At 39.6% G+C, this 13,882-nt stretch overlaps 3 protein-coding genes across 3 annotated transcripts; 2 read left to right on the forward strand and 1 right to left on the reverse strand.

Moving 5' to 3' along the window:
* The first annotated feature begins 2,042 nt into the window (after positions 1-2,042).
* On the forward strand, positions 2,043-2,933 carry LOC135547602 (gamma-crystallin M3-like). Its single transcript, XM_064976750.1, has 3 exons — positions 2,043-2,054; positions 2,252-2,494; positions 2,628-2,933. Exons 1-3 carry the CDS (start codon positions 2,043-2,045, stop codon positions 2,931-2,933), a joined length of 561 nt encoding a protein of 186 aa, XP_064832822.1.
* Positions 2,934-6,431: 3,498 nt separating this feature from the next.
* Positions 6,432-7,259, forward strand: LOC135547603 (gamma-crystallin M3-like). Its single transcript, XM_064976751.1, has 3 exons — positions 6,432-6,443; positions 6,588-6,830; positions 6,954-7,259. Exons 1-3 carry the CDS (start codon positions 6,432-6,434, stop codon positions 7,257-7,259), a joined length of 561 nt encoding a protein of 186 aa, XP_064832823.1.
* Positions 7,260-12,700: 5,441 nt separating this feature from the next.
* LOC135547606 (gamma-crystallin M3-like) lies at positions 12,701-13,620 on the reverse strand. The gene is made up of 3 exons (XM_064976754.1): positions 13,591-13,620; positions 13,128-13,370; positions 12,701-13,006 (listed from the first exon to the last, which is right to left on the reverse strand). The coding sequence occupies exons 1-3, from the start codon at positions 13,618-13,620 to the stop codon at positions 12,701-12,703; spliced, it is 579 nt and encodes a 192-aa protein (XP_064832826.1).
* Positions 13,621-13,882: the final 262 nt, after the last annotated feature.

The raw sequence follows: 13,882 nt of genomic DNA on the forward strand, positions 1-13,882 counted from the left end.
TTACTGGTCTGAATAAATAACTGCTATGTCCGTGAGTTCTATTGGCTGCTGTATTTAACATTCAGCAAAAAAATAGGTTGCGTCCCTGTTCAAATTCTTTATTGATATCAGAAATGCAAGACAAAAATGATGACTAGCAAGCTATTCTAGTCTAGCTTTTCCGTGAAAGAGAGCTCAGCCGTGCACTGATTTAAAGCAATGATAGATATTCCAGTTATAGGCTGTTCTAAAACTCTGCACTAAAACATAAAACATCTTTATAATTCAAAAACAAGGTGACCCCCTTATGCCAGATGGAGATGGGTAAAGGTCTTTATATTACTATAGCATAGGCTATGCTGCCGCAAATGTAGGCCTACATGTCACAACAACAACAAAAAGTTACCAAGATGCGATGATAGGTCTACACATGCATAGTGAACTGCACTCCATACTGAGATAGGCTGTCTGTTCCCACCCTGAGCGTTGATGATTCATGCAGAGGCATTAGAGAAGACAGATTTAGACATGTAATTTAACTGTTCCATTTCACACCATGCTGTTCATATAAATAATGTATTATAATTTACTGGTTTCTCACAGTTATTTATCCCGGGAAAATGACTGGTTTTGGGCGGTATATCCTTGTAAATCCCGTAACCAGGTTTTTAAGCCTTGAGACAATTGAAACATGGATTGCGGTCAAGAACTGCAATGCTGCTGGGATTTTCATGCTCAACACTTTCCCATGTGTATCAGGAATGCTTTACCACCCAAAGGACATCCAGCCAACTTGACACAACTGTGGGAAGCATCGGATTCAACATGGGCCAGCATCCCTGTGGAACACTTTCGACCCCTTGTAGAGTCCATGTAACAACGAATTGAGGCTGTTCTGAGGGGGAAAGGGAGTGCAACTCAATGTTAGGAAGGTGTTCCTAAAGTTTTGTACACTCAGTATATGTTTAAGTATTACAAAAGAGAAGTCAACATGTGGATACAGTATATGGGAAGTTGGACAACAGGTTACTGAAACACCAGACATGTTTTTGTTTGACTCGGTGAGTGTCATATTTTTGTTAACTAACTTTTAAACTAACCCTAACCTTATCCAGTCACTAGCATGCCTGACAAAAAACTTAACCTAACCCTGACCTAGAATACTAACAGTTGTCCCGCTTCCCAAATGTTCACATGATGACATTTGAGAGTGAAAATAACTTTGACTTTATTGGAGATAAACATTAGTATGTAATCCAAGAGAGTTAGACTGTGTATGGAATGGACATGTTGCTGTTGTAATGCGATCGCGAATAAGGGAGTCTGACAACGTTACTGCTGGTGTAAATGTCCAATGTTTACTTCACCATTAGCATTTCATACGTGGTGCATCTTGTGTCACACTTAATGATGTCCCCATACACCCCACTAATAGTGTACTAGTTCCGGTGTAACCCCCGCCCATCTTTATCCCCCTTCTTTTCATTTGAAACAACAACAATGTTCAATGTATCTCACAGGCCATTGTTCAACACCCATCTGTCTTCTTGTTTTGGAATGAACATAGTGGCCATACTTTGGATTGGGCTAGGGTTAGGCCAGAATAATGACAAAGTGTTAAGTATTTAATAACATATTTCTGAGAAATATGTTTCAGAATGTATTCTACCATAATGAATAAAGACAGACACGAATGTCAAGTTCAATCGCCATATTGCTATAATACCCGATGTAACAACCATATGTTTTTACATACGTAGAGTCAATAATATACACTATATGTATAATACGTTGTCATGAATGTTTAGAATCTTCTGTTTTACTCTTTATATGTTGAACACAATATGGACACAGATGCACCTGCGACAGAAAAGCAAACAGAGACAGATAATAACCCTTTGAGTCCACACTGAGCAGTAGGCCCTGTGCTGTGTTGTTGAGTCAGGACTTTACACAATGAGAGGCCACAGATTCTTTGGGTGTTGGACAGGTATAAAAGTTAGGGCTAACACAGACAGGAATTCAGTGCAGTCACAGTGCAGTCCTGAAGAACAAACGTCATCATGATGGGCAAGGTATGAACCGGAGAATAATTTTCCCTCTGTTTCTTCTATCTGTATGTGATAGACTGTTTGACATCTACAACATTTTCATAATGTCAGACATAGTTTCGGGGGAAATGTAGTTCAAGTTCAATGTTGATTTAGTTAATTATCTATTGTAGCTTCTCTCTTCATGACAGTATTACTCACAGACCCTATGTCATCCCCAGATCATCTTCTACGAGGACAAGAACTTCCAGGGTCGTTCCTATGAGACCAGCTCCGACTGCCCTGAGTTGACCTCCCACCTGAGCAGGTGCCACTCCTGCAGGGTTGAGAGCGGCAACTTCATGGTGTACGATCGCCCCAACTTCATGGGAAACCAGTACTTCATGAAGAGGGGAGAGTACTCTGACTACCAGAGTATGATGGGAATGAGGGAATGCATCAGATCCTGTCGCATGATCCCCATGGTAGGTTGAACGTTGGTAAATCTATTCTTGAAAATAAAGTATGTTTTGATGGTGGTATTCTCAGACAAAATGAGTTTGTTAATAATTTCACTGATCAATAAAGTAACCCTATGATGTTCTTTCCTCCTAACAGCACCGTGGAAACTACAGGATGAGGATCTACGAGAGGGAGAACTTCGGGGGTCAGATGCACGAGATGATGGACGACTGTGACTCCATCCAGGAGCGTTACCGTATGTCAGACTGCCAGTCCTGCAACGTGATGGACGGCCACTGGCTGATGTACGAGCAGCCCCACTTCAGAGGCAGGCAGATGTACATGAGGCCTGGAGAGTACAGGAGCTTTAGGGATATGGGCATGGGAATTGGAGGCATGGGCGGCACGAGTGGCATGAGGTGCATGAGCATGAGGCGTATCATGGACAACATGTCTATGTAAATGCTCCAATGTTTCATGAAAAATGTATTTCTGTTTGGTCTCTGTGGGACGATTCATGAAAGGTTAAAAAAATAAAAAATAAAACCAAAATCTGAGTTTGAGTGATTTGTTATCAGTGACATGTTATATTTACTTTAATTTAAATACCACATAAAATGTTTTAAAAAATCACAACTATCTACTACATACTAATACAAAATATATTGTTGTACAAAAAAGCAAGAAATAAAATACGTACAAATAATAAGAAAATAATATAAAGAGCTAAAAAGAAGCCTTTTTGTGCATTTGAAAAGGAACAACATTTTTCTTAAAAATACTTATTTGAGTTTCTGAGACATGGTTACTTAACCTACATTTACAAACAAAATGTAGTTGAATTTGATTTACTTCAACATAATTACATCTATAACAATTGGTGTATAATTAAAAACATAAATTAATTTTACAAGCTAGCTAGTTTCATCACCATAAAATAGTTGCTTACAATACTTTTATCAAAATAGTTTGTGAATTGTGACGTAGAAGTCCGTCACTGGCCGCAGGCCGCATTTGGTTCTTTATCGCACACATTCATCACTCCTCCCTGCTCCGTTATAAGATAAATTAACAATGTGGGTCGACACACAAGTTAACTCCTCTGTCTTAGTACATACATTTCACACGTGTCAGTGTTCATATTTAATATAAGCAATATTTATTATACTTATCTATGTTGTGGATGAGCGCATTGTTTGTTTGTTTGTTTGTTTTGTTTGTTTGTTCTGTTCCTCTCAATCTCTATCTCTGTGGCTTCCGGGTATGCTAGATAAGGACCCAAGCAAAGGGAATTGGGCTGACTTTGTAGTGCCTGTCCCAAATGGCTCATTAATCTAAATGTGTATATTGAAAGACACTGTCAGTAGTGATATCATTTTGTAAATGTTATGTTGTGATACTGTTTCATAAACATGTTGCAATGTATATACTTTTGTATGTTTGTTTAGTTAAATGGAAAATGTAGGTTTGCATAGGTAATTGCTTAATGAATTAATTAGTGTTAATTGTTCTGAGGGGAGGGGCTAGCCCTACAAAAGGAGCCTCTGGCGAGGCATTTTGGATTGACCTGTGGATGGGGTAGCATTGTTTTTAGCTGGGCCATAAGGTATATGTTTGATGGCAGTACTGTTGTTTTTGTTCAGGAATCACTTTGTTAATAAACATCTTTGCGCAGAAGAACTTTTGCGTCTCAGCCATCTTTTTATTCTAATAGAGGTTAGGTTTTCCAGTATAGCCTTCTGGCCGACTCTACGTGACATGAATAAATGGATTGTCGAGTACTATAGGAAGGCACAAGGACTACCTTAAAGGTGCAATATGCAGAAATCACATGCAATTTCCTGGTTGCAAAAATTCTAATAGTTTGCCTAATTTCAGTTTTTTTTTGACAGTGTTGAAAATCATTATTCAATCTAAACCGCTGTGAAATATATTTTCTATATCCAAAATAATTGGATTTTCAGCTGTTTGAATGGGAAGCATAGAAATAGCACATATAGAACAAATCTACCGCTTCTTAGACTTGCTTTCAATCAAAATTAAAGATCTATAAGTCACACAAATTGCAGTTATTGCTCTTGCTAAGAAGCTACGTTTGTTTCTTTTTGACCATTTTAATTGAAAACAATCACATTAAGTTACTTAATTGTTACCTAGAAATGATTTGATATTGAGATATAAATGGCTGCATTGGGCCTCCGTAAGAGTCTATTGACAGTTTTAATCCTCAGCTTTTTCCTATGTCAGCCTTCTGCATCTATGGTGGAAGGTGGCCGAGCTACAGCGATGTTAGTCAGACCATGGGACTTCCCTGAAATCGGTCTTCTCACAAAAACGTCTCCAGCATTCGAAAAAGAGGAGACTCTCACGAACACGATGGTGTTCTCCGTTTTGCTCTACGACCCCCTCAAGTGTCACGGGACTCGTCTGAAGGTAACCCAAACAAATGAATCGAGGTAGTTTGGTGCCAACAAAAATAAAGGGTGAAATACGTATGTGTATAAAAAAATTACGTTCATATTTCCTGAGTTTTCTTATATCTCTTAGATATAGGACAACCACTTCAAAAACGTGTTCCTTATAAAAATAACATTCATATTTCCTGAGTTTCTTATATCTCTTAGATATAGGACAACCACTTCAAAAACGTGTTCCTTATCATTTATTTTTTGACTCTTTTTTTCTATTTATGAATGTGTTATTCAATGCGCTTCTATAGACTATAGTGGTAAAGGCCAAATGTGTACCTAAAGGGGTCCTAAAATTCTAAATCAAATAGTTAAATGATCCATCCAGCTTAAAACAATTCCATATGTTATCTTAGTAAAATCCCTCCCAACGGCTTAGACTTTTAGAGGTTGAAGCAAATATAGTATAATGATTAGGCAATAGCAAAAACCAAAGGCCAGAATAAAACATCCTAAAGCAGGGTTTACAAGACTACAGAATATGTTACAGTGTTCTAGGAGGGCTTAATCCTAATTTAACGCCTTAGCTTCGACTTTCACAAAAGTCATACACTGAATTGGAGTTTTGAGTTATAGATTGAGGTATGCAAGCAGAATTCAAGTTATCATTCTGCCCCAGGAAATGATGTATAGTGGTCCTGTGCGACTCATTTGGTAGGAGCATGTCCATAGCAACGTCAGGGTCGTGGGTTCAACTGCTCCTGGGGTCACCCATGTGAAAATGCATTCATTCACTGATGAAAGTCGCTTTGGACAGAAGTGTCTGCTGAATAGCAAATACCATGTTATAATTCATATGAACACTGCAGTGATAAATATGGTGAATTCAAGCTATCTTACACCTCGAAAATAGAGGAAATGAGGCAGTGAACTATAGGGGAGATTATAGGTAAACTTTTATGGTTGAATGAGGGAAATATACAATTAATACATTTATAAATGTTCTGGCAATTTCGTTTTCATTAAGAGTGACTATTTAAAGACACTGTAATATGTATCTATTAATATCATATCCATCAAACTATGTGATTGGTATCTATTTTCTTAACTCATTTGTTTGCATCTATACACAGTAGTTAACTGGCATGTGAAACCAAAATGAAAGCTGTTGGTATAGATTTATGGCTTATGTCACGGCTATAGCATTAAAAATGAACTCAAGCAAAAGAACACTTTTACTGAACATGTTTCAATAAATACCTGGTGTGTTTTGAAATGTGTAAAACAGACCATTGTATACTGCTTTGAAAAGCTCAGTTGTTTTGACTTCTAAATGGAAAAACCCATTCTAAAGTCTTCTAGAGACCCAGTCACATGGAAATGTAGGGAAAGCACTTCAGCACTCTATAGGCCTCTATACTGTGTTGCTGGGTCAGGGGTTTACACAATGGGACACACAGATTCTTTGGGTTAGGTCAGGTATAAAAGTAAGTGTTAAAACAGACAGGACACCAGTGAAGCAGCAGCACAGCTCAAAGAAACAACCGCAACCATGATGGGAAAGGTAGGCAGAGTGTTTCATCCTATAATTTTAAGTTGTACGTTTAATGCTTGACTAATGGCTGGTTAAGGAAATCATAATTACAATATCTTTCAAAATATTTATTTTATAATAATATTTCCATGTATTTTATTGTTGTGTTTTCAGATCATCTTCTACGAGGACAAGAACTTCCAGGGTCGTTCCTATGAGACCAGCCAGGACTGCCCCGACATGTCCTCCTACCTGAGCAGGTGCCACTCCTGCAGGGTTGAGAGCGGCAACTTCATGGTGTACGATCGCCCCAACTTCATGGGAAACCAGTACTTCATGAAGAGGGGAGAGTACTCTGACTACCAGAGTATGATGGGAATGAATGACTGCATCAGGTCCAGCCGCATGATCCCCATGGTTGGTTGAAAATATGTAATCTTAAAATAGAATAATCTTGTTATTGAAAATAAAACTCTCCTATTACACAAGTTTAACATATAATTTCTCTGATCAATGAAACCTGTTTTTTCCTCCTAACAGCACCGTGGAAATTACAAGATGAGGATCTACGAGAGGGAGAACTTCGGAGGTCAGATGATGGAGCTGATGGACGACTGTGACTCCATCCAGGAGCGTTACCGTATGTCAGACTGCCAGTCCTGCAACGTGATGGACGGCCACTGGCTGATGTACGAGCAGCCCCATTACAAAGGCAGGCAGATGTACATGAGGCCTGGAGAGTACAGGAGCTTCAGGGATATGGGCATGGGAATGGGAGGCATGGGCGGCACGAGTGGCATGAGGTTCATGAGCATGAAGCGTATCATGGACAACATGTCTATGTAAATTCCGCAAATGTATGAAAATTGTTGATTAAATTGTTTTTTGAAATTCTATAACTGCTAAATTGTCTTCTTTTGTGATTATTACACTCAGAGCACTCCATGTTTAAGCCTTTCACTATTTCTTCACTCCCTACATCTTTAACATTTCAAAGTTTATGTGTACTGTAGACATGAATGTGTACAATAGATGAATGCTGGATGTAAAATAATATCCAGTGATATCTCAGATCTTTACATGCTATTTTGCGATGCACAATTTTAAGTATTTTCAAAGATCAAAATCAAAATAACAGACTTATCTAAAACAATGATTATAGGGTGAGAGGAACATTAGCCACAATTAATTTGCATTTGTTTACAAAATCGTATATCTATGAAATCTGTCAAGGTGTAATTACACATATCGCAAACAAGTATAAAAGTTGTAAGTACTATGTATCAATGTGTAGCTACAGTGCCTAGTGAAAGTCTACACATCCCTTGCAAAGCCTTATAATGTAATCCAAAAATATAATTATATTAGATGTTTGTCCTACTGAAGTACACAACCTACTCCACATGTTCAAAGTAATACAAAAATTATAAAATATTTTCCAAATTAATTCCAAATTAATTGTTGTATTTTATTTTGTATTAGGAACATTTTCTATAATTTTTCTTTCATTTTGAAAAAGAGAAGGTTGTGTAGATCGGTAGGAAAAATATAAAATGCATGTATTTAGCTACACATTTAGTTACACATTTAGGTGCAGTAGGTACAGTACACATTAGGTACACATTTATGTACAGTACACATTTAGGTGCACATTTAGGTACAATACACATTTACAGTAGGTACAGTACACATTAGGTCCACATGTAGGTACAATACACAGTTAGGTACACATTTAGGTACACATTTAGGTACAGTACACATTTAGGTACACATTTAGGTACAATACACATTTGGGTACACATTTAGGTACAGTACACATTTAGTTACACATTTAGGTACAATACACATTTGGGTACACATGAAGGTACAGTACACATTTAGGTACACAATTAGGTACAATACACATTTGGGTACACATGAAGGTACAGTACACATTTAGGTACACAATTAGGTACAATACACATTTGGGTACACATGAAGGTACAGTACACATTTAGGTACACAATTAGGTACAATACACATTTGGGTACACATGAAGGTACAGTACACATTTAGGTACACAATTAGGTACAGTACACATTTAGGTACAGTACACATTTAGGTACACTTCTATTTTTATTTTATTTATTTCACATTTATTTAACCAGATAGGCTAGTTGAGAACAAGTTCTCATTTACAACTGCGACCTGGCCAAGATAAAGCAAAGCAGTGCAACACAAACAACAACACAGAGTTACACATGGAATAAACAAACATACAGTCAATAATACAATAGAAATGTCTACATATAGTGCGTGCAAATGAGATAGGATAACGACAGTAAGGCAATAAATAGGCCATAATTGCAATATAGCAATTAAACACTGGAATGGTAGATGTGCAGAAGATGAGTGTACAAGTAGAGGTACTGGGGTGCAAAGGAGCAAATAAAATAAAATAGATAACAGTATGGGGATGACGTAGTTGGATGGGCTAATTACAGGTGGGCTATGTACAGGTGCAGTGATCTGTTAGCTGCTCTGACAGCTGGTGCTTAAAGCTAGTGAGGGAGATATTAGTCTCCAGCTTCAGAGATTTTTGCAGTTCGTTCCAGTCATTGGCAGCAGGGAACTGGAAGGAAAGGCAGCCGAAGGAGGAATTTTGATTTGGGGGTGACCAGTGAAGTATACCTGCTGGAGCGCATGCTATGGGTGGGTGCTGCTATGGTGACCAGTGAGATAAGGCAGGGCTTTACTTTGTAAATGAAATTGCCGAAGTCAAGGATCGGTAGGATGGTAGGATGGTATGTTTGGGAGCATGAGTGAAGGATGCTTTGTTGCCAAATAGGAAGCAGATTCTAGATTTAATTTTGGATTGGAGATGCTTAATCTGAGTTTGGAAGGAGAGTTTACAGTCTAACCAGACACCTAGGTATTTGTAGTTGTAGTCAGAACCGTCCAGAGTAGTGATGCTGGACGGGCGGGCAGGTGTGGGCAGCGATCAGTTGAAAGGCATGCATTCAGTTTTACTTGCATTTAAGAGCAGTTGGAGGCCACAGAAGGAGAGTTGTATGGCATTGAAGCTCATCTGGAGGTTAGTTAACAGAGTGTCCAAAGAAGGGCCAGAAGTATACAGAATGGTGTCGTCTGCGTAGAGGTGGAACAGAGAGTCACCAGCAGCAAGAGCAACATCATTGATGTATACAGAGAAGAGAGTCGGCCCGAGGATTGAACCATGTGGCACCCCCATAGAGACTGCCAGAGGTCCCGGACAACAGGCCCTCCGATTTGACACACTGACCTGTCTGAGAAGTAGTTGGTGAACCAGGCGAGGCAGTCATTTGAGAAACCAAGGCTGTTGAGTCTACCGATAAGAATGTGGTGATTGACAGCGTCAAAAGCCTTGGCAAGGTCGACGAATACAGCTGCACATTATTGTCTCTTACGATGGCGATTATGATATCGTTTAGGACCTTGAGCGTGGCTGAGGTGCACCCATGACCAGCTCGGAAACCAGATTGCATAGCGGAGAAGGTACGTTGGGATGCAAAATGGTCAGTAATCTGTTTGTTAACTTGGCTTTCGAAGACCTTAGAAAGGCATGGTAAGATAGATATAGGTCTGTAGCAGTTTGGGTCTAGAGTGTCTCCTCTTTGAAGAGGGGGATGACTGCGGCAGCTTTCCAATCTTTGGGGATCTCAGACAATACGATAGAGAGGTGGAACAGGCTAGTAATAGTGGTTGCAACAATTTCGGCGGTTAATTTTAAAAAGAGAGGGTCCAGATTGTCTAGCCCGGCTGATTTGTATGGTCCAGATTTTTCAACTCTTTCAGAACATCTGCTATCTGGATTTGGGTGAAGGAGAAATAGGGGAGGCTTGGGCGAGTTGCTGAAGGTAAACATTTATGTAAAGCACAAATTTAGGAACAGGACACTACACATTTAGGTACAAATGTAGGTACTGTGCTCAGTAAGGTACATACAGTGCCTTGCGAAAGTATTCGGCCCCTTGAACTTTGCGACCTTTTGCCACATTTCAGGCTTCAAACATAAAGATATAAAACTGTATTTTTTTGTGAAGAATCAACAACAAGTGGGACACAATCATGAAGTGGAACGACATTTATTGGATATTTCAAACTTTTTTAACAAATCAAAAACTGAAAAATTGGACGTGCAAAATTATTCAGCCCCCTTAAGTTAATACTTTGTAGCGCCACCTTTTGCTGCGATTACAGCTGTAAGTCGCTTGGGGTATGTCTCTATCAGTTTTGCACATCGAGAGACTGAATTTTTTCCCATTCCTCCTTGCAAAACAGCTCGAGCTCAGTGAGGTTGGATGGAGAGCATTTGTGAACAGCAGTTTTCAGTTCTTTCCACAGACTCTTGATTGGATTCAGGTCTGGACTTTGACTTGGCCATTCTAACACCTGGATATGTTTATTTTTGAACCATTCCATTGTAGATTTTGCTTTATGTTTTGGATCATTGTCTTGTTGGAAGACAAATCTCCGTCCCAGTCTCAGGTCTTTTGCAGACTCCATCAGGTTTTCTTCCAGAATGGTCCTGTATTTGGCTCCATCCATCTTCCCAGCAATTTTAACCATCTTCCCTGTCCCTGCTGAAGAAAAGCAGGCCCAAACCATGATGCTGCCATCACCATGTTTGACAAAGGGGATGGTGTGTTCAAGGTGATGAGCTGTGTTGCTTTTACGCCAAACATAACATTTTGCATTGTTGCCAAAAAGTTCAATTTTGGTTTCATCTGACCAGAGCACCTTCTTCCACATGTTTGGTGTGTCTCCCAGGTGGCTTGTGGCAAACTTTAAATAACACTTTTTATGGATATCTTTAAGAAATGGCTTTCTTCTTGCCACTCTTCAATAAAGGCCAGATTTGTGCAATATACGACTGATTGTTGTCCTATGGACAGAGTCTCCCACCTCAGCTGTAGATCTCTGCAGTTCATCCAGAGTGATCATGGGCCTCTTGGCTGCATCTCTGATCAGTCTTCTCCTTGTATGAGCTGAAAGTGTAGAGGGACGGCCAGGTCTTGGTAGATTTGCAGTGGTCTGATACTCCTTCCATTTCAATATTATCGCTTGCACAGTGCTCCTTGGGATGTTTAAAGCTTGGGAAATCTTTTTGTATCCAAATCCGGCTTTAAACTTCTTCACAACAGTATCTCGGACCTGCCTGGTGTGTTCCTTGTTCTTCATGATGCTCTCTGCGCTTTTAACGGACCTCTGAGACTATCACAGTGCAGGTGCATTTATACGGAGACTTGATTACACACAGGTGGATTGTATTTATCATCATTAGTCATTTAGGTCAACATTGGATCATTCAGAGATCCTCACTGAACTTCTGGAGAGAGTTTGCTGCACTGAAAGTAAAGGGGCTGAATAATTTTGCACGCCCAATTTTTCAGTTTTTGATTTGTTAAAAGTTTGAAATATCCAATAAATGTCGTTCCACTTCATGATTGTGTCCCACTTGTTGTTGATTCTTCACAAAAAAATACAGTTTTATATCTTTATGTTTGAAGCCTGAAATGTTGCAAAAGGTCGCAAAGTTCAAGGGGGCCGAATACTTTCGCAAGGCACTGTATGTAGGTACACATTGAGGTACACATTGTTACATATTACTTATTTTCTTCTACTTTTATATTTGTAGATATTAGATAAGGAAACAAATGCTAATTAATTGTGGCTCACATTCCCCTCACCTTATATTTATTGTTTTCGATAACTGTTACCTTGATTTTGAAAGTTTATTTATTTGACAATCCTTAAAATTGTGCACTACAATATAGCATGGCAGGATCGAGTAATATGTTCTAAATTAAAGATCTGAGATATCACTGGATATTATTTTACATCTAGCCTACAGTACATTAGGCTCCCAAGTGGCGCAGCGGTTTAAGGCAATGCATCTCAATGTTTGAGGTGTCACTGCAGACACTCTGGTTCGATTCCAGGCTGCATTACATCCGGACGTGACTGTGAGTCCCATAGGGTGGTGCACAATTGGCCCAGCGTTGTCCGAGTTTGACAGGTGTAGGCCGTCATTGTAAATAAGAATTTGTTCTTAACTGACTTGCCTAATTAAATAAATAAAAATGAAATCTACTGTACAGAATCATATCTACACAGAAACTTTGAAATGTTAAAGATGTGGGGAGTGAAATAGTGAAACGCTCAAACATGAAGTGCTCTGACTAAAAGCATCACAAACAGAAGACAATTTAGCAGTTCTAAAATTGGAACAAATTTAATCAACAATGTTCATACAACATTTGAAGGATTTACATAGACATGTTGTCCATGATACGCTTCATGCTCATGAACCTCATGCCACTCGTGCCGCCCATGCCTCCCATTCCCATGCCCATATCCCTGAAGCTCCTGTACTCTCCAGGCCTCATGTACATCTGCCTGCCTCTGAAGTGGGGCTGCTCAAACATCAGCCAGTGGCCGTCCATCACGTTGCAGGACTGGCAGTCTGACATACGGTAACGCTCCTGGATGGAGTCACAGTCGTCCATCATCTCGTGCATCTGACCTCCGAAGTTCTCCCTCTCGTAGATCCTCATCCTGAAGTTTCCACGATGCTGTTAGGAGGAAAGAACAGGTTTCCTTGTTCAGATAAATTATTTATAAACTTGTGTGATATGAGAGATTTCTATTCACTGACAAGATTATTCTAGTTTAAGATTAAATATCTCAACCTACCATGGGGATCATGCGGCAGGACCTGAAACCATCGCCCATTCCCATCATACTCTGGTAGTCAGAGTACTCTCCCCTCTTCATGAAGTACTGGTTTCCCATGTAGTTGGGGCGCTCGTACATCATGAAGCATCCACTCTGGACCCTGCAGGATTGGCACCTGCTCATGTAGGAGGAAATGTCGGGGCAGTCGGAGCTGCACTCATAAGAGCGGCCCTGGAAGTTTCTGTCCTCGTAGAAGGTGGCCTGAAAATGAAAATAGAATAATTTCTTGAAATTAAACCATTGTACAAAACAATCATTTTAGATACTATTCTATTCTATTCCGTCACAATGGTAACCAGGTTATCGGGATAAGTACAACTATCATGTTGTAGTTTAGGGTGCTGGAGCATTACAGCCTTTTTGTAGAACAATCTATGAAAATGAAAGAATAAGTTGAAAAAATAAACTTCCCCGTGCTTACCCTGCCCATGTTCATGCTGGTGTTGGACATGTTTGCTCACTGTACTGCTGGTTGCTGCTCCTGAACTGACTTCCTACTGGGTTTAACCCTTTCTTTTATACCTGGCCAAACCTAAAGAATCCCCAGGTCCATTGTTCAAACCCCTGACCCAGCACCATGCTATAGAGGCCTATTGAGGCCACATTTCCAGGGACTGGATCCCTCACTGTCTTTAGAAAGGCTGCTTCTCAATTGGCTGTTTCTCAAACAAAGTAACATAAAGACTTTTGAGAGTAGCTAGTAACAGCCTTGA

The sequence above is a fragment of the Oncorhynchus masou genome, chromosome 10 (genome assembly GCF_036934945.1).
Source record: "Oncorhynchus masou masou isolate Uvic2021 chromosome 10, UVic_Omas_1.1, whole genome shotgun sequence".
In the NCBI taxonomy this organism is placed as follows: Eukaryota; Metazoa; Chordata; class Actinopteri; order Salmoniformes; family Salmonidae; genus Oncorhynchus; species Oncorhynchus masou.

Excerpts from the sequence above, each read along its gene's own strand:
- LOC135547603 (XM_064976751.1), top strand. Across the intron at positions 6,831-6,953 it reads CCAGCCGCATGATCCCCATG|CACCGTGGAAATTACAAGAT; the intron begins GTTGGTTGAAAA and ends TCCTCCTAACAG.
- LOC135547606 (XM_064976754.1), bottom strand. The coding sequence starts at position 13,620 with ATGTCCAACACCAGCATGAACATGGGCAGG. Across the intron at positions 13,371-13,590 it reads CCAGCATGAACATGGGCAGG|GCCACCTTCTACGAGGACAG; the intron begins GTAAGCACGGGG and ends TTTCATTTTCAG. Across the intron at positions 13,007-13,127 it reads CCTGCCGCATGATCCCCATG|CATCGTGGAAACTTCAGGAT; the intron begins GTAGGTTGAGAT and ends TCCTCCTAACAG.
- LOC135547602 (XM_064976750.1), top strand. Across the intron at positions 2,495-2,627 it reads CCTGTCGCATGATCCCCATG|CACCGTGGAAACTACAGGAT; the intron begins GTAGGTTGAACG and ends TCCTCCTAACAG.